The sequence below is a fragment of the Lemur catta genome, chromosome 13 (assembly GCF_020740605.2).
Source record: "Lemur catta isolate mLemCat1 chromosome 13, mLemCat1.pri, whole genome shotgun sequence".
Lineage (NCBI taxonomy): Eukaryota > Metazoa > Chordata > Mammalia > Primates > Lemuridae > Lemur > Lemur catta.
In genome coordinates, this window is record NC_059140.1 from 63587161 (window position 1) to 63612589 (window position 25429).

Genomic DNA, 25429 nt, shown 5'->3' on the forward strand with positions numbered 1-25429 from the left:
CACATGTACTGGCCATGAAATTGGTACTAACTGATTAACGCTAAAGTGCTCATTGTAAGTAATATTCTTTGGGTGCCAGTCAGGTGGGAGTGGGGTGGTAAGGTGGGTATACTCACAACTAACGGATACAGTACAGTGTGCACTGTATGGCGGAAGAGCAAGCTTGTAGCCCTGGCCTGGGCAAGGCAAAGGCATTATATGTAACCAAAATGTTTGTACCCCCATAATATTCTGAAATTAAAAAATATATAAAATAGGCTTTCAATAAATATTTGTGGAATTAATAATAAAAATATGTAACTTAAAAAAATAAAGTGTCATAAAGCATGGCTCTTCTGTGTTAATGTTAACAGCAACACTTTAACTGATGGGTAGGCAAACATGGATTTCAGGATAAAGAATACAAACCGGAAATGCAAGGCGAATGGGAGAGGCCCTATAAATACCTATGTAGTTTTATAAGGGCTAAGGGCCTTAACGCGTATTTAAGGCAGTGTCTTCCTTTTTTCAAATAGTGTAATTGACGAAAATGTATTCCTAGGACATGTAGGAGCGGATTCATTACTTCAGGTGTAAGACGACAGGCGCTTAACAGAGAATGTCTTCCCTCACACAGTATTTGGAACGAGTCTGAGAGGCAGCATATGGGGAGAGGAAAAAGCACTGGCAGGGTTCCGGGGAACCCATTCTGTGTTATCTGGGTCAGCTGAAGTCACTTTTTTCACTTTAAAATGAGGGTAATGGATTATGATTTGCTAAGGCACTCCCCAGCTCTGAAATATATCCTATGGGCTTAAGCAAACAGGGCTTTGAAGGTACTTCTTCGGTAGGACCAGTTATGTTTTCCCGACAATAAAACGGACAACAAACTTTCATCGATTTTTGAGTCTTCCTCTAGGTCCTTTTGGGGTTGGGTTAAGAAACATATTGTTTGTTCCCTTTTAAGCGGGTCCTCCGACGAGACAGCTCGGGGCCTGCTGTGGGCCCAGTCCTCCCCTTTGGTTGCTCCCCAAGGCCGAGCGAGGATCGCCCCTCTTCCCCACTCCCCAGCAGGAGCGGACTGACTCGCAGACACCAGTCCCCGGGTCATAAACAACCTCCCACTTCCCCTCCCCCGCCCCGGGCCCGCCCGCACTAGGGCCGGCCCCTCCGAGGCCCAAGACCCTCCTCCGGCGACCGGAGGGCCCGAGCCCTCTTTAGGAGGGCGGCCGCGGGCGTGCCCTCTTCTCCTAACCGGTGTTTGCTCACTCTACTCAGCCTTCCTCACTCGTCCACGCTATAGCGACCTCACGAGGGGAGCTGACACCAGCCCCCTTTCCCTTCCCCCGACCCCTATCACCTCCAACAGCCAAGGAGAGGCCGCCCGCCCTGACGCGCACGCTCACAGCCCCGGCCGCCCTGCGCGCGCCGACGCGGCCCCCGCCCCCACCCGCGGTCCTTCCGTGGCCCGTCCCCGCCCCTTCCCGAAGCCCGCCTCCGCGTCTGCCCGCCCGCTGGATCGCCCCTCACGCTCGCTCTCGCGCGCAGCCGACGCCCCGCCTCCGCGCGTGCTCAATAACTGTCCCCGGAGCCGGCCTACAAGCTTCCCCCGCCCTTGAGCTGTTTGAATATGCTAATGAGAAGCTACAGACTAGCCAATAGAACGGCGGGGCGGTACACCACGTGGTTCGGGGACGTGTCAGGGGCGGAGCCGCTGCAGCCCCTGCCCGAGTTAAAACCGGAGTGTGAGAGAGAAAAGCGCTTCAGTAGCGAGAGGGGCTGAGAAAGTGGTGACACCGTCGGGGTGCGGAGGGAGTCCCTGAAACTTCTCCCAACAGCCCCAGGGCCAATCTCCCCTCAGCCCACTCCCCTCTTCGCCAGCTCCCAGGTCCCCACTCCCTGCACCGGGGGTGGGGTGGGGAGCCAGGCCCGTCTCCCGCTGGGACACACACAGGGGCCGGGAGCGGGGACGGGACCCCCGAGGCGGGGGGGACGGACCGACAGACAGACGGCCGGGCGCCCGCCCCAGCGGGCAGGCAGGCAGGAGGAGGCGGAGGCGGGGGTACGACGGGGAGGACTGGGTCTGGGGAGTTTCCTCTCAACTATCGGGGGAGAAACTCCCCGCAGCCGGAGGAAAGACCCAGACGGTGTTTTCCTCCCGGGGGCCGCGCTCCCCCGCCCCGCGTAGCGGCGGTCGCCGCTGCCGCCACCGGCGCCTCCACCTCTACCATCTCTTTCTCCACCACCTCGGGCCCCGGTGTCCCCGGCCAGCACTATGCCCATCTTACTGTTCCTGATAGACACGTCTGCCTCTATGAACCAGCGCAGCCATCTGGGCACCACCTACCTGGACACGGCCAAAGGCGCGGTAGAGACCTTCATGAAGGTACCGACTGACCGAGCCCGGGCGGCGACCCCGGCCCGGCGGCCCGCTGGAGGCAGGGTGGGGGGAGGGCGGCTGGGGGCGGCGGGGCGGGGGTGTCGGGGACCTGACTGCGGGAGCTGCCGGGCTCGGGTACCCCCTCCCCCACCGCGCGGGCGGGCGGGCGCTGCGAGCTGGGTTCGGCCCGGGCCCGAGCTCCGGCCCTGGGCGGTGTGTGGGGAGCGATCTGTGTGTGGGGGGCGGCGTGGAGGGGTGGCCGCTGCGTGTGCGGTACTGTAGGGGCGGCGGGGCCGCTGGGCGCCCCTTCTCCGCCTGGTAACCTCGCCTCTGTGCTTCCCTCTTGCCCGCCCTGTTCCTCCTCCCGTCCCGCAGCTCCGTGCCCGGGACCCTGCCAGCAGAGGAGACAGGTATATGCTGGTCACTTTCGAAGAGCCGCCCTATGCTATCAAGGTAACAGCCCTCGCCCTCCCCCTTTCCTCTCTTCCCTTCCCTGTTCCTTCCTCGCTCGCCCTCCCCGCCCCCCCATTCACCCTTCATTATGCTCCCCTCCCCCACCCGCCGCGTTCGGGGCGCCGAGGTCTCTTCCCCTGCGGGCTCCCACCCCCTCCCCCGCTCGGGAGCGTCCTGGCGCAGCACGGAGTCGCCGGGCCACCGCCGTCCCCTCCCCGGCCCGGCCTGGCCCGGCCCGCGCGGCGGCGGCGGCGGCGCTGCGATCAACATGGCCGACATTTCCCCTCCGCGGCGTGAGCGGCAGCAATGAACTGTGGGGGATATTTATTCAAGTTAGCCCGAGTGACAGCCGGGCCCGGCCGCGCAGAGCCCCGGTTTGCATTAAAGGGGAATCGGCCCGGCCGCGGAGGGAGCCGGATGGGGGGCTGTGAGGCTCGGGCTTGTCAGAGCCATCCTAAGGGGGCCGCGGGCCGGTGGGACAGCTGCAGGTTAACTTCGGAAGTCCTGTTCCCATCTGCTTTCCACTAGCACCTTCACATGTCCGCATTTGGGGCATTATGTTAGGGAGTAAATTTGCCAGTGAAGTTATAAAGTACTAAGGCCGTTAGCTACCAAAAGCTATAGAGCGAGTAGGTTTATTCCTGATCACCGTTTGGAAGAGTTTCCTCAGTCGTGATCAGGTATTAATACATTAACCAAGCTATACCAACCAAAAGTGAAGCGGCTACTTGGTGCCTGTCAGGTTAGAACGGCTGTCCATGTGTACCTGGCTTTAAAAGATGAAAAAAAAAATTCTTACATTTTTCTTTTCAGGCTGGATGGAAAGAAAACCATGCAACGTTTATGAATGAACTGAAAAACCTTCAGGCTGAAGGACTTACGACTCTTGGCCAATCCCTAAGGACAGCTTTTGATTTATTAAATTTAAATAGATTAGTAACTGGCATAGACAACTATGGGCAGGTAGGTTGAATAAGGTGGCAAAATAGTTAATTTTTATTTTTGTGGAAAAACACAGTCCAGTCCAAAAACTATATAACAGGAAATACAAATATAAAATATTTTAGATTAAAATACAATGTGCACATAGTACGAAGATAAAACTCTCACCCTATTGTGTATGGTTTTACATCCCTCGTTTTTTTCCTCTTTAGAATGCATTTGTATTCAGAATTAGAATCTGAATTCTTTGCTATGAAGTTAACATGAATTTGGTTTTAATCCCTTGGAAGTTCACTAAAGATATGAAAGGGAAAACATCCTGCCTCACTAAACTCAGTTGCTCTTATACTGTACCCATAGGCAAGTGTGCAGCTATTTCAGTGGATTACAGACACTAGTTGATTAGTGGTCTCTCTATATAAGTGTTAGAGGAAATTATTCAGTTTGTTTCATTAGGGTTTAATTTAACCATAGTGTATATGTATTCCGAAAGTTAAGAAGATTTTCATTAGAGTGCACTGGCTGAGTACATTAAGGTTTCTCTTTAGAAAGCATACACAGTTAACTTGCAGGAAAAATTCTGAATTGCAAGTTTGGAGTTTTGTTTTAAACTCCAAACCCTTGGCAGAAAGACTGGAAAATATGAAGGAACCCTTCCTTCCTTCCATAACTCCCTCAGGTCCCTTCATTGCACTTACTTTCATCTATTTGAGGAGGAGACTAACCTTTATCATAGGATGGTTCACTAAGGAATAACGACGCAAGGTGGTCCCTCATAACTTTTTGCTACCCTGGAAATAAAAGATACTGAAGAATGTGTAATGTTACATATAACAAAAGAATATTACTCAAGGAGTTCAATTATTATGCTGTACAAAATGCTATTACCGTAATGATATGTTTAGGTATGTGTTGTGTTCTTTTCCCAGGTTGATAGTCCCCCATTATCATGAGTGTCACATATTTGTGTGACTACAACTTTTATTTGCTTTATATAGAAAGAAACTGAACTGTTCCCCTGTTTAGAAATCTTTATGCTTCACTTCTTAGGAATAATTATTCAGCACTTAAGAATGTTTGCAAATGGTTGAATTTAGTCCTATAGCCATTTAGAGTGTACATTACAATTCAGAGTCATTTTACCAAATTGAACTTCTGTCATTTAATTAAGTAAATGTGTATTTTCTTACCACATTAATATTTCTGTTTTTCCCCTTCTCTGTGATGCTTCATTTTGCAACTCCATACTTTAGGTAGATTTGCCATGAACTTTTTGGTTTGTTTCTTAAAATAATGATTTTTTCTCTTTCATATTCCTTTGTTATATGTAGTACTGCACAGTATTTTATTGCTTAAGATTTTCATCCAGACTTTGAATTCAAAGATGTTTGAAACTTACCATTATGTGGTTACCTGATTTGGTTGTCAGTTGTCAGTGTATAGCAGAACTATTAATTTCCAGTTTTTCTGCATCACATTTCATAAGTGGCCAAGGCATTTGTACACATTCACGTCCTGCTATCTATTGAAACTATTTCTTAGGATGCTTCCTTAGAAGAACTACTTCTAATGGAGAAGCTGAGGACATTTGTAACTTAAACTTGTATTTTCCTTTTCCCAGTTGCCATCTTCCACCAGAGAACACTTTAGTTCTAGTCTATAAAACTTACAAAAAGTTTGAGGGCAAGGTGGTGCTGCTGTGCTGTTAACACTGACCAAGAGAAGAGCCTGAAGATTGGGGTGGTTTTTTGCATTTTACTGTTTATTAATTCAACAACAGGGAGGGATAATGCTTCTCAATTATTTTGATGAGTAAGCAAGGATACAAGGCATAATATTAATGCTTATGTCTTGAATTGGCACATAAAAATGACACTGGCATTAAAATAAGAAGCCACAGTTTCCAAATGAAAGTGATTATTTGAGTAAAGAGTATTCAATTAGAAGAAAATATCTTTGCAGAAGATTTTTTTCAACGTAAAACTATTCTTGCTGATTTAAACATTACACATTTTCTGTTCATAAAAAGGATAAATTATTAGGAATTTTGGATGTCTCACATATTTAATACCAAATATCGTTCATGTGTTTTCTTCTTTGTAAAAGTACTTTGTATCTGCCTGTTCTGTGGAATGCCTTTATGCTGTAATCTCAGTGTTTTTACTTAAGTGCTTCCCTTTTCATGCTCTATACTAGGATCTGTGGAGCCCACAGTACTAAATACTTGTATATAATCTCAGTAGTTGAAGGAAATGAGAAAAGATGAGTTAGGTGGAAGACAGAACATAACTATTTTATAGAGCATCTAAAAAACTTTATAATAAGTTTCTAATTATTTTTTTAAATATCTAAATATGAGTCAGTGTGTATATATTTATTTGTATATTACATAGATAATCCTCTATCTCCCCACATACATGCACATGTTTTTCCATAACCAATTGCAAGAATATTAATGTCTATATTGCATTTGTTAATTTAGTTAGCCTACCTACAAATAAAATATCTTTTGAGTTATTAGCTAGGATGCTATCAGAATTTGCAGAGCATCGGTGAGGTTAAAGTAGCTGAGAAAAAAGAATGATCCTTTTGAATATTTTCATCAACCACTTTGGATATCCTACTAAGAAATTCTGTGCCTATAGAAGTTCTTATAAATATTTAATTTTGCTAATCAGTATCATTTGCTGATATTTCTATAGTCATGGAACAATGTGTAGCCTCTAGTCACTCTTCTTTATAGAGGACCTTATAAAATTGCTTATCTTTGCAGATAAATTTGATAACATTTCTTGCACATGTGTTCAACAGTTTCAAATAATGCTGATCCCCAGAGCCACTGAAAATCTGAAGCAGCCTTAATATCTAAAATTAAGAAATGTATAAAGTTTTAGAAGTCTGATTAAAGTTTTATATGTAGATCAGTTTTTTTCATACTATTTCAAATTGCCTGTTTTCCATCAGTGTTTTCAACATTGTCTTTCCTTTTTTTTTTTTTTTTTTTTAAGTTAGGTTTCAGTTAGGATTAGCTGCTGTATCTTCCTCTGGCCTGTAACTCATCATTTTTGTTGCTTACCTGACTCCATATCCTCACTACACAATATATTAGTACTGATTAGGTTGTTCCAGAACTTAGAATGGCACCTGACATACTGTGTGCCCTTGGTAAAGACAATCCTTGACAGATAATCCTAAAAGGAGATAATATATGTATTTAATTTTTTGAGGACTTCAATAATGAGTGTTTACACTTCATTGAAAAATAGTGGCTTTTTAGGTAAGATCAAATTGAATGATTCTTAGGGAGAATTTTAACCAATTTTATTCTTTGGCATATAAAGGTCTATTTATGAATTTAGCAGATAATCCAGGTAAATTACTTACTTTTTTCCCTTTATCGGAGTAGTACCCATTTAGTACTCAGGTAGTACAAGAGAAAGGCTTCTATTTGAAGGTTGGCAGGTGAAATAGTGAAAACTTGATTCCCATTTGGGGTTTTCGTTTCCCTTAAGCTGTCAACAAATGTATTAATAATAGTTTTGTATATATTAAGCTATAGACATATTTCGAAATGAAAGTGCATTACTATACATGAACATACTGTGCTGAATGTGAACTGGAAACACAATGGTGAATGGTATTTTGTAAATTTTTTAAGTCCCTTAATTAAAAAAATTTTTTTAAAATTGTGGTAAAAAACGCATAACAAAATTTACCATTTTAACCATTTTTAAGTGTGCAGTTTAGTAGTGTTAAGTATATTGACGTTGTTGTGCAACCAGCATAACTTTTTCATGTTGCAAAATTGAAACTCTGTGTACAGTAAACAGTAACTCCCCATTTCCTCTTCCTCCTCAGCCCCTGGCAACCACTATTCCACTTTCTGTTTTTATGAATTTGACTACTCTGGATACCTCATATAAGTGGAATGATACAACGTTTGTCTTTTTGTGACTGGTATATTTCACTTTAGCATAATATTCTCAGGGTTCACTCATTGTAGCATATGTCAGGATTTTCTTCCTTTTTAAGGCTGAATAGTATTCCATTGTGTGTATATACCACCTTATTGCTTCTCCACTCATCTGTTGGTGATCATGTGGGTTGCTTCTACTTCTTGGCTGTTGTGAATAATTCTGCAATGAACATGGGTGTGCAAATATCTTTTCAAGATCCTGCTTTCATTTCTTTTGGATATATACCCTGGAGTGAAATTGTTGATCATATTGTAATTCCATTTTTAATTTTTTGAGGAAGTACCATGCTGTTTTCCATAGCAGTTGGACCATTTTACATTCCCACCAGCAGTGCACAAGGGTTACACTTTGTCTATATCCTTACCAACACTTGCTATTTTCTTTGATGTTAGTCATCCTAGTAGGTGTGAGGTGATATCTCATTGTGGTTTCTGTTTACATTTCGTTGAACATCAACATAGGCTTCTTGGCCATTTGTGTATTGTCTTTGGAGAAATGCCTATTCAAGTCCTTTGCCCATTTTTAAGTTGGGTTTTTTGTTGAGTTTTAGTAGTTCTTCATATGTTCTGGATATTATTTTTTATTTATTGAGACAGAGTATTGTGCTGTTGCCTGGGCTAGAGTGCTGTGGCGTCAGGCTAGCTCACAGCAACCTCAAACTCCTGGGCTCAAGCAATCCTTCTGCCTCAGCCTCCCGAGTAGCTGGGACTACAGGTATGTGCCACCATGCCCAGCTAATTTTTTCTATATATTTTTAGTTGTCCATATAATTTCTTACTGTTTTTAGTAGAGAACGGGATCTCACTCTTGGTCAGGCTGGTCTTGAACTCCTGACCTTAAGCAATCCTCCTGCCTTGCCCTCCCAGAGTGCTAGGATTACAGGTGTGAGCCACCACGCCTGGCCGATAATTCTAGATATTAAACATACACGATTTGCAAATATTTTTTCCCATTCTGTGGATTGCCTTTTTAGTCTGTTAATTGTGTCCTTTGATACACAGTTTTAGATTTTAATATAATTCAGTTTATCTGTTTTTACTTTTGTTGCCTGTACTTTTGATGTCACATCCACAAAATCATTGCTAAATCTAATGTCATTGAAGCTTTCTCCTATGTTTTAAGAGTTTTATAGTTTTAGATCTTATGTTTAGGTCTTTAATCTATTTTGAGTTAATTTTTGTTTATGGTAAGTTAAGGGTCCAACTTCATTTTTTTGCATGTGTATATCCAGTTTCTCCAGCACCATTTGTTGAAGAGACTACCCTTTCCCCATTGAATGGTCTTGGAAAGCATCTAAACTTTTAAGTCTCCTAAGATGTATTTTCAATAATTGTTACTGGTGGAGAAGGGACTTTACAGTCAAACTTGCTTCAGTGTTTTTTCCCATCTTTATTGTGTACAAAAAAAGCAATGGCCAGAAATGTGAGAACTGGAATCCCAATCTTGACCTTGCCAATGAATTACTATGTAACATTGAGCAGTCACATTACCACCCTGTGCCTCTGCTGCTGCGTATTCCAAATGGGCAATAATGAAGCCATTGTACCCAGAGTTGTTTCAGTGGTAGTTGATAAGCCATAGGGTGGTGTTTTTAAAGAAAGATGTTAAATGAAAACATGGGATAAAGTACAGCGATGGTGTTTTTATAGAAATACCTAAAATGAAAGCTGGATGTAAATAATTTAGCAGAAAAGTCATAAAGTCATTCTTTTGTAGGAAAGACATTCTTTTGTAGGTGACAAAAGCACATGCTTTAGAATCCTTTCAATTAGGGAGCTCCCCCTAGTGCGTTTAAGATGAGATTTACACAAATTTGATTTGCAGGGAACCTTTGAGGAGCACATCTATTGGGTAAATCAAGGGATGTTTTAATAAAATTTGACTAAGCTCAAAGTAGCATAAAATGCATATGATTTATTTCCTATTGAGCATTAATTTAATAGTGGTAATCCAGATGAAAAGAAATATTTCAAGACCTAAATTTTGTTTTCTTTCAAAACACTTCCCACAATTTTTTCATAATTTTATCCTTTTATCCTCTCTTTGTTTTCTAAAGAATCAAAAAACTGCCTGGTCATGATCCTTATAAAAAAGAAAGAAAAACGGTATCTTGAAGACATCATTGAATTCTTAATTAGAAGTTTTCCAAAACAAATCTTAAATACAAAAGGCAATAATAATACATTGTACTTCTCCTTTAGAGAAATTTATTTTCTTTTCATGTAAGACAATGTCAATAATTATACATTATATACAACTAGAAATTAAAAGACCAGGAACAATCTAATATTTGAATGAAAGAATTCTACTTATTCAGGTATTTTGAATTGATTTCAGGTCATTTGTGGTCAGAATTAGCTAAAATGATTGTTTAGCCACATTCATGTCTATGGGTTTTTCCAAAGAGATTCTATAATATTTTATAATTTAATATATTAAGTATCGTAAATATTGAAAATTATTTTTGGCCATCATAACCTTCACTCAAATTCATACTCTAAAATTATCTTGGTGGAATTATTTTTTTAAATTTGTTTTTAGAGATGAGGTCTTACTGTGTTGGCCAGTCTGGTTTTGTACTCCTGGACTCAAGGGATCCTCCCGCCTTGGCCTCCCAAAGTGCTGGGATTACAGGCGGGAGCCACCTCGCCTGACCAGTTTATTAATCTATACAATTTAAGCATTGTTGTCAGATTGTAAACAAAATACTGAAGTTTTTTTGGCTTTGTTTTGGTGTGTCTTTTTCCCTGATCTCTCCCCCGCCCCAACATTTTTATTGGGATATAACTTAAATATACAAATCCTAAGTATGAAACCTAGTGAATTTCTATTTACGCTCTTGAAAAAAATTGAGATTTTTACATCTGTCGACAACTTTTCATTTGACTCTCTGTGTTTTATTATGATTACTGTTGTATAGGGCTTTAGAATGAAAGTAATCTTAGAAGTTTACTCCATCTTTCTCATTTTATAGGTGAAGAATGTAAGGCCCAGGAAGGTTAAAATGCTTAATTTCTTTACGTTTATGAAATATTTTAAAAGATTATAGTTGGTGATAGAACCATTACATAGTTTTTATTAGTAATTTGTGTGTTATTTAATAAGATTTTATTTAAAGTTATAGCTAGTAGATCTGGGTTGCTTTTTTGGATTTTGCCTATAGTTCTGTGATGCAATATGAATTCTTGAACTTCCTGTTTGCAAACTGGGAATTTCATTTTGCTACTGTGTTACATTTAGCTTTTCTTATAACACTGTATCTATCTAAATACTGTTTATTATAATATTGGCTTCAGTTGGAGTTCTTCCTCCCCCTTGTTTGGAAAAAAGTAAGAATATGAATATAAGGGATAGTTGACAGAATTTTATACCATAATGAGGCCTAGATTGTAATATACATATATATTTAATGGCACTATTTGATTTTATACTTCATTATTAAGTTTCTGATATAGTTAGCTCTGTAGTAATACTACTTTGTAGTATGCTAGCTAGTATCAGGGGCTACATTTATAACTTCTTACCTGGACAGTTTTTTAACTAGTTAACTACTGTGTTTTCCTTTGACTGAAGGTAATTTTGAAAATGTCTAACATTGTGTCTTAATGGTTCAGAAAAATCTGACTGGATTGGTTTATGAATTCCCATTCCACCCATGACCTGGCAAGTCATACAACCTCTCAGCCTCATTGTCCCTTCCAGACAAATAGGATAAAAGGAGCTATCTTGCGGGATTGTGATGAAGATTAAGTGATATACAGCATAATTTGTTATTGTAACACAACCTGTTATTTTTGTGAATTTCTTTTTATTTGAATTTTAAACATTGAAATTGTGGACACTTAGACCTTTTTTTTAATCCTGCTTTTTTTCAGAACAAACAGTGTGGTGATATGGAATGAACTGCTTTATTAGAACTGGCTGTGCTTAACTTTGCCACTCACTGGTTTATGTTCTATTGACAATTCCCTTAACCTCTCTGGGCTTCAAGTTTCTCATCCACGAAATGTTGAAAATACCAATCTTGAAAATTTTTGTGGGGATTAGAAATAATATTTGTTAATCACCTAGTAAAGGGCCTGCCTGGCACATGGTAGGAACTCATTTGATGATTATTATTATCACCCCCAATATTATGATAAACACTTAACAGGATACAAGTTTTTTAATCTGAAACGTTTGACAAAAACAAAATTAAGGTTGTTCCATAACCCAGTGTACAATCATGCATTGTTTAACAACAGGGATACATTCTGGGAAATGTGTTGTTAGGTGATTTTGTCATTGTGGGAATGTCATAGAGTACACTTGAACCTAGATGGTGCAGCCTACTACACACCTAGGCTACATGGTATCTATAGCCAATTGCTCCTAGATATAAACCTGTACAGCATGTTACTCTATTGAATTCTATAGGCATTTGGAACACAATGGTAAGTATATGTGTATCTAAACATATCTAAACAAAAGGTACAGTAAAAATATATAAAAGATAAAAAATGGTACACCCTGTATAGGGCACTTACCATGAATGGAGCTTACGGGATTGAAAGTTGCTTCAGGTGAGTCAGTGAGTGAGTATTGAGTGAATATAAAAGCCTCGGACATTATTGTACACTACTGAGACTTTATAAACACTGTGTTCTTAGGCTACACTAAATTTATTAAAAAAAATATTTTTCGGCTGGGCTCAGTGGCTCACACGTGTAATCCTAGCACTCCAGGAGGCTGAGGCAGGTGGATCATTTGAGCTCAGGAGTTCGAGACCAGCCTGAGCAAGAGCGAGACCCCGTCTCTACTAAAAATAGAAAGAAATTATATGGACAACTAAAAATATATATAGAAAATATTAGCTGGACATGGTGGTGCATGCCTGTAATCCCAGCTACTTGGGAGGCTGAGGCAGGAGGATTGCTTGAGCCCAGGAGTTTGAGCCCAGGACTCTAGCCAGGGCAACAAAGTGAGACTCTGTTTCAAAAAAAAAAAAAAAAAAAGATTTTTTTTTTCTTTTATAATAAATTAACCTTAGCTTACTGTAACTTTATAAACATTTTTTTTAACTTTTTCAGTCTTTTGTAGTAACACCTTAAGTTATAAACACGTACAGCTATACAAAAATATCTTCTTTTTATCCATATTCTATAAGCTGTTTTCTGTTTTTAACATTTAAAAAATTTTACTTTTTAAGCTTTTATTGTTAAAAACTAAGACACACACACTTTAGCCTAGGCCTACACAGAGCCAGTATCATTCAGACATTACTAGGCAATAGCAGTTTTTCAGCTGCATTATAATGTTACAGGACCACTGTCATATAAAGGGGGCCCATGGTTGATGGAAACATCATTATGTGGTACATGACTGCACATCCATCATGAGAACCTATTCAGTGTAGCCTGCTAATGTAAAGTTTCTTGCCATAGAGAATGATGGTTCTTGGTTTTGAATTGAAACTCTATAGATTGCTCTGAAAATACTTCCCTCTTGCTGTTGCTGAAGTCTTTTTCCCAGAATCTCAATTTATTTTCTAAAAAGTTTGATAACAATGAGTACTTTTATTTTCTTTTTTAAACAAGCATGTTTTTAACTTTAAAAGCAAGAAAGATTTGAAGCCTCTTTGAGGAAGTTTAGTGTGGAGTCCATTTCTAGGGGTTCATAATTACATGTTTTAGAATTCAAGTTGGTGATGGTTGGGATGGAGTGTAGGGGAGGATGTTCTTGTCCAGAAGAAATAGTAAATGTAAAATGTATGATGCTTTTGTTTGTCATGTAGATTTATGTGGGAAAAAACATAATAGGGTAAGCTTTGGTGGGGCTTTTTGGTATGAAGTTTTTTTTAGAGCATATATGATTTGACATTTAATTATTGGTATACCAAGAGGTATAGTTGTACATAAAAAGGACTTCAACTTAAAAATCTTATAATTAAGAGATTAGTAGTAACCAAAGGACAAGTTTATGTCAATTTAGTGGGCCTATCAAGATTTTTTCTAGTACTATTGCCTGTTTTATGTATGCCTTAAAAGAAGATGGTATTTCAGTATTTTCCATTGACTAGTTTTGCCCAAATAAGTTGTGGGACTTGTGATGAAGGTTCTTGGAAGGATTATGTCATCTACAAAATGTTATTATGAACATGAGAACAGTTGTGAGTATGTGAGGAAAGCAATTATGGTATTAACTATTAGGTGATATAATTTGTAACTAGTAAATTATAGGATTTGATACTGGCATGTGAAAGGAAAACTTTCCTATTGTCTTAAAGCTAGTGAACCGTGTTAGATAGTAGGAAACAGCAACAAAGTCTTGTGATTATTGTGGGGTTTCAGCACTGGAAATGTCCAAACAGAATTATTCTGAAAGAATAGAAAACAATCAATTACTTTAAATAAGGAAGATGATTGAGTATGCAGTGTACTGTGAAGGGTTAGACTGCAAATGACAGTAGGTGATGTTATAAAGGCTTAGTCTGCAAGATAATGATAAGGTATGCTTTTGGATTATCAGGAATTAGCAAAATGATGTCTTGGTGGCCTCTGGAAGTTCCTCAGTTGTGATAGTTCTTGATCATTTATATACTTTAGCAGGTAAGAATGAATGTAAAATTTTGAATTTTAGTCATGCAATCACATTTCTCGAACCAATAAGTTAGAAAGAAAAACCAGGAGATTGCATCCAGAAGATCGGGCCTAAATGATGTAGTAGAGTAAGAGGTCTTTATTCTAAATTTTATTGTTAACCCAGAATGGGTAATTTATAATCCCAAGTGAGATTATATTGAATGCAAATCCTAATGTAAAATGGATTATCTTGTGTTCTGAGAGTTTCCATTTAATGAGCTATAGTTAACATTCTAAAACATGTAGCAGTCTGCGCAAGTCATCCATATGTGACATCTACTTCTTCATGAGGCACGTTTCTAAGGTAAAACCATTGGTAGATTTGTATGTATAATTATGAAGGCTTACAAAGAATTTTTTTGAAAGGATAGGCCCAAATATTATGTAGTTATATTTTTTATTTCTCAGAAATGTCATCTATTTTGAAAATTTGAAATCCATAAAGACTTGAAGATATTTGGCACAATCATCAATAAATATTTGAATCAGAATCTAGCAAGAATGGATTCCTAGATAGAAACTTTTATTCAAGTACATGTATTTATATAGTATATTTAGAGAAATTGAAATATTGAAATTGAAGTATTTCCTCTGGAAAAATCTTGGTAAAATTGGGTTAGTCCTGATTCTGTCCTAGAAAATTAAAAATCTGTATTTTTTATAAAGCAGGACCCCTTAAAGCTAATGTTACATTATGTCTTACCCTATTAAATTGTTTTTAGGTTGGCCTTCAGCCATAGCATATGGGAAATAATATACTGTCTGAGTTTTTTCAAGTGATTATTGAGAATTTTTTTTCTTTTTAAAATTTAATGCTTTATTGCTAACTTTCCTGACCTGAAACTTTTATTAGGCAGTTCCTCTTCATTTTCATTTGGTAGTCTTTAAGCAATTTATGTAGAAGGCTGTCATAGAAGTCGATTTTTCTTACAGGACAGTTGTATGTGGAAAATGTGTCTTTTGAGAGCATATTGGTATAGTGTGGATGTTTAGAAGGAAATAACCAAAATGGTCTTTCTCTACTTCTTTGTCCTACAGTCAAGGTCTCCTTGTTATAGTGTTTAAAATAGAGTTCAGTGCTGAGTTCCAGATGTGATTTAACCAGACTTTTGCAAAGATATTATCTGTAGATTTTTTTGGGAAATGAACAACCCAAGGAGACAGTTAATTTCTTATCCTTTTAGTTTGAAACAGAGTTTCACTCTGGGTAGAGTCCCTGGGTAGAGTGCTGCCTTGGGTAAAGTGTGGTGGCATCAGCCTAGCTCACCGGAACCTCAGACTCTTGGCTCAAACGATCCTCTTGCCTCAGCCTCCCGAATGGCAGGGACTATAGTATAGTCATGCTTCACGAAGCCCGACTAATTTTTCTATTTTTAGTGGAGATGGGGTCTCGCTCTTGCTCAGGATGAGATGTTAATCTTGAGAGAATAGGCAGATTTGCTGAGGTCAAATTAAGTTTTATCATTATTGCTATGTAACTTCATTCATCTGTGTTTGAAAATGTGTTTACATCTTGGCTTTTTTTTTTTACTTAAAAAATATTTCTGCCATGTTTATTATTACATGCTTTGCAAGTTAACATTACCCAATCCATTTAATATAATGGATGTATTAGATTCTTTTTTTTTGAAACAGAGTCACTTTGTTGCCCAAGCTAGAGTGCTGGGCTCAAACTCCTGGGCTCAAGCTATCCTCCTGCCTCAGCCTCCCGAGTAGCTGGGACTACAGGCATGCGCCACCATGCCCAGCTAATTTTTTCTATATATATTTTTAGTTGTCTGTATAATTTCTTTCTATTTTTAGTAGAGACGGGGTCTCGCTCTTGCTCAGGCTGGTCTTGAACTCCTGTGCTCACACGATCCATCTGCCTCGGCCTCCCAGAGTGCTAGGATTACAGGTGTGAGCCATCGCAGCCGGCCTGTATTAGGTTCTTTATCCAGAATGTTAGTATTTCTTAAGTAAAATTATATTTATATTTCTGATACCCTCATACTCTTTCTGTGCTGGCATAAGCACTATTTGCCTATTACCACCTTTCAGGTATCGCTAAAACTAATTTATTTGTTAGAGTAATCTTATTCAAACTTTAGGATCCAGGTCAAATGTAAAGCTCAAAAACTAAATTATTAATGTTAATATTTCAGATATATTGAATTTATATTACTGTCCTTTGCCGTTATACTTAGTTCTATTAATTATTGAGTTGCCTTAATTTTTTTCACAGAGTCAAACTTTAGTAATTCTTCAGTTATTATACTGACTATTTGTTACATTATGATGGCTTGGTTTATTATTTAAATCAAATTCCAAGGGGGGATTCCTTAGTCATTTATTAAAATAAATATATGCAATTTCCCCCTACTTTTGCTCATCTTATTTCATCTGTTTTTAATGCTGCTATGTTTTTACATAAGGAATTATGTGGTTGAATAAAAGAGTTGTATTGGTACACAATTGTATAATGGAATTACTTGAAACTAAAATATTTTTTTAATGTAGAATTTAAACATGTTTTTCTGTAGTATGGACCTTAATGTATTCTAAGTTACTAAATTTATATACACTAGCAGGTTTTTTAAAAGTTTTATTTTGGGATCTTAGGCACATTTTAATTTTGAAGAGTATTTGTTTTGAATATGTAATAAATGCATATGGTTAAAAAAAGTTGAAGTATTATAAAAAGTTATAGAGTTGCTCACTTCCATTTTTCAGAGGGAATCAGTTAATCAGTTTCTAATCTGTCCTTCAGGGATCTTTTGTATATAGTCAAAGGTACTATTTTAAAAGTACTAATTTTTTAAGATGAATATTTTAGACTTTGACATCACAAGACTCATTTATGGCACACCACTTGAGATTTAGAACAGTAAAAGTAATAATGTTGCTGAAATCGAAAACAAACATAAAACTTATAATTCTGGCCTTGGAATATTGATTTAAATGTAAGCCTGTCAAGTCTGTTTTTTTTTTTCCTGCCCTGAAATGAGGCAAGCACCTGTCAAATCTTTATTGACTTAAATAATTATATTTTCTATAGAATGTGTAATTATCCATTTGTGTATTCATACCATAATTTAATGAACCTCCCCACCTTTTAAAAAAATTAACATTAATGGCAATGAATTATTGAATTGACAAATATAATTAGCACAAAAGCTATGATTTCATAGATTATATTGCTATAGTTTGAAGCTAAAAATGGAACTGATTTAAGGAAAAATATTAAGTATATAAATATTAGTACAGGAAATAAACAGACATGGAAAAAAGTTCTGATTGTGGTATGCACATGTTTGAGGTTTAAGCACTGCTGATCTAAAGAATGTTATTTATTCTAGTTGACTTGCTTTGCAAAGTATGTATTAAAAGAATCTTTCCTCAGTTTATACAGTTTTAACAATGTTTATTTTTATTGGTGATATTACTAATACGTTTTTGGATGTGAATTGAATCCTAAGATGCAATTTTAAAAATAAGATTAAAATAGAAGAATATTATGTTTATATTAATGTTTCTATATTTTAACATTTGCTTTATAGAATCTGAATTTTGACAAATTCATATAGCCAAATATCAGAAAAATTTTCTAAATGACTATGAGGTGGTTTCTAATTTTAGGTGAACATACCTTGTCACCTCTCTTATCTATGGTAATAGAGGAAATAGTAGGATAGATAATGCAGATTTTTAAAATATATTTTTACTGTCTCTGTAGATTCTACAGAGATGTAAATAGGGGGAACCTAGAGATCATCTTGTCTAGCAATTTAACTATTACAAAAAATTTGACGACAATCCTGTGAAATACTTGTCCAGTATATGTATGAAAACCTTTGGTACATAGTACTTACGTCTCAAGGCATGCCTTTCCAGCTTTTAACGTTTTAAGTTGCTGTTGTTCACTTGAAAAAGAAGTTTTAGACTGAAAAAAGCACAGGCTATTTCTGGAAATTTCTGATTAGTGATAAGCTATGTCCTAGGGATATACATCTTAACATCTCATTTGTTGAATTCTACGGGCCATTACTTTTCCTGGCGTGTAGCAAAACATCTAGATAGTGTGATAGCTGTGGGTTAACTAAAGATACTGTCACAGAAGAGCCAGAGAGCTAACCCTTGGTGCACATTTTTCCTTCAATAGAAAAGCCTAATACCATGGGAAATTGTAAGCACAGAAAGGCATTTGGCTATCTTTTGTGGGATTGTTTGAAGGACTAGCACACATGGTGCAATATGATGACACTGGAAGAAAACTTGGGCTTTTAGTACTACACCAAAGCTAGCACTTAACAGTTTTTACTGAATGCTCAGGGCTGCCTTACTTTTGCTTCACAAGATGGGTTATGACCTGTTTAAGGATACAGTAAAATTCTTGTGCTTCTCCCCCTACTACAGTTTCAGTTTCTTGAGTAAAATGGAAAGAATTCTGGTTGTGAGATCCCAGTTAGTTTATGTTTGGGGGAATTTTCTTTTCAAATAATTTTAACATTTTCAAAAGCATTTTCTTTGCAAAAATAGGTTTTAATGGATAATATTTGTTTACCTTAAGTGCAGTCTTTAAATTTTCTTGTTATTGAGATTTTGTGCCTTAACTGAATTGTTTAACACCATGATAATCGTTGAGAGAAGCTATAATAAGAAAGTTTAAGCAAAGTGAAAATTTTTACTTAAAATATCTTGTGGCAAAGCCCTTTTACTTAAGGGTTTTGACCAAAATCAAAATTTTTAAATTACAAAAAGATTCCCATTAGTAAATAGCACTCTAGGCAGAACGTTATACTTTGCATTGTATTTTCTAGTGATATGTCTGTATTTGTTTATGTCAAGAACCACTGCTCTGACAGTAAAACATGTGAATTTATTCTGCTTAATGGCAAAAGTAAAGTTTTAGTCCCTCTACTGGCTGCCTTTGTCGTAGCAGAATTTAATTTTTTTTATACCTTATAATTATGAAAAAGGCTATTTATAACTTTATGACCAAGGTAAATATTGAGGGAAATTCCTAGTGGATTATCTCAGTTGAGTGCCTTTATAAACATACTTATTAAGAATAAAAATGTAAAATAATTGATCTTAAATGAGGATTTGAGAATTATTAAGCTACATAGGCTTGGCACCAGGTAACTAATAACATTATATGGCAGTAATTAAATCATAACTCTAATATAGACTTTTGAAATGTTAAAATTTTAAATTATTTTCTTTAAACGTGAAAAAATCTTATAATACTGGCAGACAACTAAAATCGTGTTTTAATTTGCTGGGTAAACAATAATGTTGACAGAGAAAGATGCCAATTTATTATGCAACTGCCAAGAATAAGTGTACTTACTGTAAAACGCAGAGGAGAAAAAGTGCAAACCTGTATATAAGAAAACTTTTTTTTTTTTTTTTTTTTAAACAGAGTCTCACTCTGTTGCCTGGGCTAGAGTGCCGTGGTGTCAGCCTAGCTCACAGCAACCTCAAACTCCTGGGCTCAAGCAATCCTCCTGCCTCAGCCGCCCGAGTAGCTGGGACTACAGGCATGTACCACCATGCCTGGCTAATTTTTTCTATATATATATGTTTTTAGCTGTCCGTATAATTTCTTTCTATTTTTAGTAGAGACGGGGTCTCGCTCTTGCTCAGGCTGGTCTCGAACTCCTGAGCTCAAACAATCCGCCGTCTCGGCCTCCCAGAGTGCTAGGATTACAGGCATGAGCCACCGCGCCCGGCCCAGAAAACTTTCTTGAGCAACATGTTCTGGTCACTTTCTGCTAGTGATTTAGAAATTCATGCTTAAATAAATGTGCACATGTCAAACATTTATATAATAGAGGTAGGGATACTTTTTTCCTGAAGAAATCAAAAACCTCCTTTTTTGTGTAAATTATGTTCATTTAACACATTGACTGCCACACCAGAAAAAAAATTATTTTCTTGGGACCACTTGGGTTTTATTATGAAAATAGAATAAAAACTTCCAAAGCAAAATGATTGCTTCTAATTTAATGAAAAATTTGTTATTTTTTACTGTTTTCTGTGCGTGAGTTATATGCAACTTGAGAAATAGTTCACGTGGCTCCCAAGGTGAAGGGACGTGTGAGTTACATATGCTTCACGAGGCCCCAGGCTCAAAACTAGTGTGAGTTAAATACAACTCAGGTGGCAGTTAATGTGTTAAATGTTGTTATTCTCATTTTTAATTTAAAAGTCAGGTTCAAGAACCTGACTTTTCCAAATTTTAAAGTTAGAAGGATGTATTATTTTATCTTGTGTTCATATATATACTCTGAATGTTGGCTTAAGTTACATGTTTTTTAAAAGTGAACATTGCTGTACAGTGTGTTTTATTTCAGTATGTTTGTGTTGGGGGAAGGTATTATACGTAAAAAAATTGATGGGTAAGAAATCCCAGAACAATAGCAAATCCAAATAAAGGAATGGTCCTACTGAAATTAATTTTACTGCAGATAGAATGTATTAAAAACAAAATAAAACAAGCTGATTATAACACCATTCATTGTTGGTTGAATATGGCACAATCCAGGTTGGTATGGAATTGTGTCCAAGAGAATTTAGCAGCTACCAATAGGACCTCCAGGTGCTGCAGAAAGACCGTGTGATTTAGAGTTGGAATGTCTTATTAAGATTCTGTCTTTGCCACTTACCAACTAGGCCACTTAGAGTTACATAATTTAATCTCCCTGAATATTTTACCTCACTCAAGTTTTCTTTAGGATCAAGTGAAATAATAACAGTGTCTTATTGTTATCATCAAGAGCCTGGTTATAGTAATTTCAGGCATGGCCCTTGTGGAGAGTATTTTGTATATTGTGAGACTAGTAACTAAAGTTTTGACTAAAAGCTTTGTTTTGTTGTCTAAGCAAACACTAAAATCAAAGTTACTTTTTCTTAAATGAATTTAATAACTCAGATTTTCTGATAAGTTTTAATACATTTTAACTTGATTTTTTTAGATATGAGCCTTAAAAAGTGTGTGTTCGTTTTTGGGTGGACACCATCATCTATAAGAGTCTGATACACGGTAGATTGTTATTCTTTAATTACAAATATGACTAATTTTTTGGCCTCTGAAAGTTAATTCGCAGTGTGCTTGTATAGGAATAAGAATGTATGGGTGTCAGACTTTTGGTCAGAAAGATCTGACTTTGACTCATATTAAAATGTAGAAGTGATACAAAAGACCCTACTATAAGTATTTGATCTGTGCTGGGGTGGCTTTCAGAGCTTTGCTGATTTGTTTTTGAAAGGCAGCAAGTCAATAAAAATAGTTTTAGCTTAAGGGTAGCAGCAAGATAAAACAGTTAGATAATAGGACATCTTGGTTTTATCTTCCTTTGCCAGTTTTTGAGCTGAAATGCTATTGACAGAGACCAAGAAAGAGAGTAGAGTAATTTTTATGTGTACATATATACATATTATGTATAAAAGCCGAGATTATGTATCATGTACGTAACACTATGCCTGAGGTATAGTAGACACTCAATAAATGTTTGAATGACTATCATGAATGAGTAGAGAGTGGATGGTTGGGCAGACATAGGAGGGAGGTAGTGCTCCTTTTTATACCCTTGTAACCCAGCAAATTCATGAGTTATGTGTTGAGTTTGGGGAGTACTCATTTATATTGAGGTAAAGGTAACATATATCTATCTGTATTTTCTGAAGCTTGTTGTAGCTTGAGTAATTCTAAATGATTCTGTGAACTTGGACAGGTTGGTATTAAGCTATAATCAGTGAATCAATGAATATTTTAAGTGTTCAAATGTATTGTGTTCAGTACTTAGTGGTATGGAAGGAATAAGACATGCTCCTTGCCTTCTGTGTATTTAAACACATGACACACTAACATACAAGATGGTATATTTTTAAAAAATTGTACAAAACATAAAATTTACTGCCTTTATCATTTTTAAGTGCATAGTTCAGTGTTAGTATATATTCACATTGTTGTGCATGGTGATGTATATTTAAACTTATATTTAAATTAAAAATCATTTGAAAAGGAGAGGATAAATGCTATATAGGAAAGTGGTATTCAAAATGTTCTCCATGAAATCATTCAATCCAGATTTATTTGAAGAAACATTTATCTTTTAATTTTATTTAATAAGAAAAGACTTAAACTGGGCCTTAAAGAATGAGGAGGAGTTGGATAGGTTGTGAACAGGGGAAAGGAAAGCATTCTACTTGAGGGAAACCATCAAAACTAAGAGGTAGGAATGAACTTTTCCTGAGAAGACTTGCATTATTAGAATTTATTATTCATTTTGAGGGTGAATGGTGTAAGAGGCAATATAATGTAATGTTTCCCCAAATGTGTTCCTTTTAACATGAACATTGTAGAGGAGGAAGGAAGGGTAAATTAATTGATGTTTTCTTCCTGCAAGACTCCTGTGACGTTTTAATGCTGCTATGCATTCAGCATCTTCTAGAGGTTATATCCAACATATTTTAAGTTTTTATTTAAGCAGAGGAAGCTGTGTCCTTCTGGAAGCATTTTTTTCTTAGACACCAATTAGAAAAGTGCACATGCCAGTTACAAATTGTATGACTTGATCAAGACATTTAATCTGTGAGGTCTTCCAACTTTTTGATGATTAGGTTATCACATAATTACTGTAACTATAAATTCATGTAACAAATATTGAGTATATATTGTAATATACGAGGAATTGAGTTAGGTAAATGTAAGGGAAAGGATATATAGAACCATAAAATATCATATACATATAACCCTTCGATATTCTTGTTTTTCTGAGTGTGGACATCAGCATCTATTAGCCTGCTGTCTTGTTAGAAATGCAGGCTCTTAGTCTCCATCCCAGACCTACTGAATCAGAAGCTGCATTTTTTTCAAGAACTCCCAAGTGATTCATAGGCACATTAAAATCAAAACTTCTTGCTACCATTAGTAGCCAAAAATTTGATAACCATTAGTAGCAGAAAATTTGATACCTTTGATTTCAAACACAAGGTTTATTCTCTTAAAACTTCTGCACTTTGGTCTTAGTTTTGTGTTAGAGAGTTATACAGAGTGTGCTTGATATCTCAAATGAGTGCCATTTATATGTAAAAGGCACTCTTATGTTTAAGTTCCTCACCAAATAATGTCACCTAGAACTGATCATAGTATTGATAGAATGGGTTGGCCAGAGATTCAAGGGGAAGTTATTAGAAGTTATTTTTGCCTTTTATTTAGAGCATTTGAAAGCCTTGTGCCACTATGTTCCTTACCTCTGCTACTGTTGTTTTTGTACTCCTTTCTCCAAGCATTTTCTTTAGGTAAACATCCTTAATTTTAACTTTTCATGCTGGATTATTGTTAAATTTTGCTTAGCTCAGAGTAGCCCTAGTATTTCAGAGGAACTACCTCTTACAGTACTTAAAGCCATATACCTACACATTAGTTTAGACATTTTGATTACATGCATAGATGATGGTAATGTTTCCATAACTGTGTTGTCTTCCTCTTTAAGAAAGTCTTTAAGGAAATCCAGTTCTTTTTATTATTGTAATTTATAATATCTAAAAAAGTTAAATTATTAGAACTGAACTACTTAGGGTCCCTTTTAAGAAATTAAATACTTTTATTTACATAAATATAAATCCTCATTGTAAAAATTAAAACAATACAGACATGTCTAAAGAAGTGAAAAATCTGTCTTTTTCTCTGCCTACTCCGATTTTTTCAGTGTTAACCCACTGTTTAGTTTGCGTCCTTCTAAATCTTTTTAAAAAATGTACAAACAAGTATATACTATATATATGTGAAACTTATTAACAAGAAAAGTGGATTGTGTGAACTCTGTTCTGAGAATTGACTTTTTACTCAAAAAAATTAAGCCAAAGTCTCAACCTTAATATGGTCTATATGTTTTTTTGACTTTAGGGAAGAAATCCTTTTTTCTTGGAGCCAGCAATAATTATTACAATTACTGATGGGAGCAAGTTGACTACCACCAGTGGAGTCCAGGATGAGGTAAGTTGTGCTTATATCACATGGGTTATGCAAATGCAGTTGAAAATCTTTTTTTTTTCTGTCAGACTTGAGCCAGTGTGTAGAAAATCTTTATCTGTGGAATACTGAACACCTACAGTAGGTTCTCTTTGATTATTTGCTGCAGTCTAGAATCATCTAGGTGTTTCCTAGGGCCTACCTTTGTTGTTGATAGCAGTGATCTCCATATTTTCTTGAATAGAAATCCCTTCTGTGAAAAATTTTTGAGCTTACCCTGAACCTCAGTTATATATGTATTTATGAATTTATTTGAGGATGACAGTGTTAGTCTATATCATAAATATTAGTAAAATGAATTCTTTTTTTTCAGGTTTAAAAAAATGGAGACAGCATTCTCATAATTTCTCCCCATATTTCAGTGGATTGTTTGCACTCCACTGGAGACCCCTAGGCTAGAGGACAGCAAAGCCAAGAGGAGGTTAAGACTAGGAAAAGTGAAGGTTTTTGGACATTTTTATGTTTTTAAGTCAAGTACCATATAACTGATTTATAGCTAACCCTCTCTATTCTCTGCCAACGTGCATTATGCAGAGTTATTGTGTGTGGTATGGTAGAGTGAGTACAATACATTATTTTTTTTTAATTTAAGGTATTTTTACTATAGCATTTGAATTGCTCTTGAACATTATATTTGTTTTTTAACATATGCTAATATAGAAAGGTGATATTTAGACTATTCTCTTTACTGTTTGCATTTGCTTTAGAATCTTAATTTTAATTCCTGTGGTATTTATAAGGGTTTTATTAAGCAAGAAAAGTATAGATTTTAAGTTCGGTAACTTTAAGAATTACTTTCCTTTGTGTGATAATGTGGAATATAAATTGGACATGGAGTTGGGACATGTGGGTTCTAGTTTTGGTTCAGTTACTTTCTAGCAGTGAACTTTGTACCAGTGACCTGATTTCCCTAAATCTCTATCCTTAATATCCATAAAATAAAGAAAACATTACTTGCCTCACTTTATAGGGTTGTTGGAAGTTTGAAATGAAATAATGTATGTGAAAGTACTTGATAGGCTTAAAGAAAGGTACATTATATTGTTCTATCATGAAG

The 25429-nt window shown here is 37.0% G+C and overlaps 1 protein-coding gene across 1 annotated transcript in view; it reads left to right on the forward strand.

Moving 5' to 3' along the window:
* Positions 1-1605: 1605 nt before the first annotated feature.
* The window catches only part of INTS6 (integrator complex subunit 6), an 86862-nt gene continuing 63038 nt past the window's right edge, over positions 1606-25429 (forward strand). The window contains exons 1-4 of the mRNA XM_045567465.1: positions 1606-2365; positions 2735-2812; positions 3626-3775; positions 24247-24336. Of these exons, the coding sequence (XP_045423421.1) occupies positions 2255-2365; positions 2735-2812; positions 3626-3775; positions 24247-24336 (429 nt within the window). The 5' untranslated portion in view covers positions 1606-2254. The remainder of the gene's footprint in view (positions 2366-2734; positions 2813-3625; positions 3776-24246; positions 24337-25429) is intronic.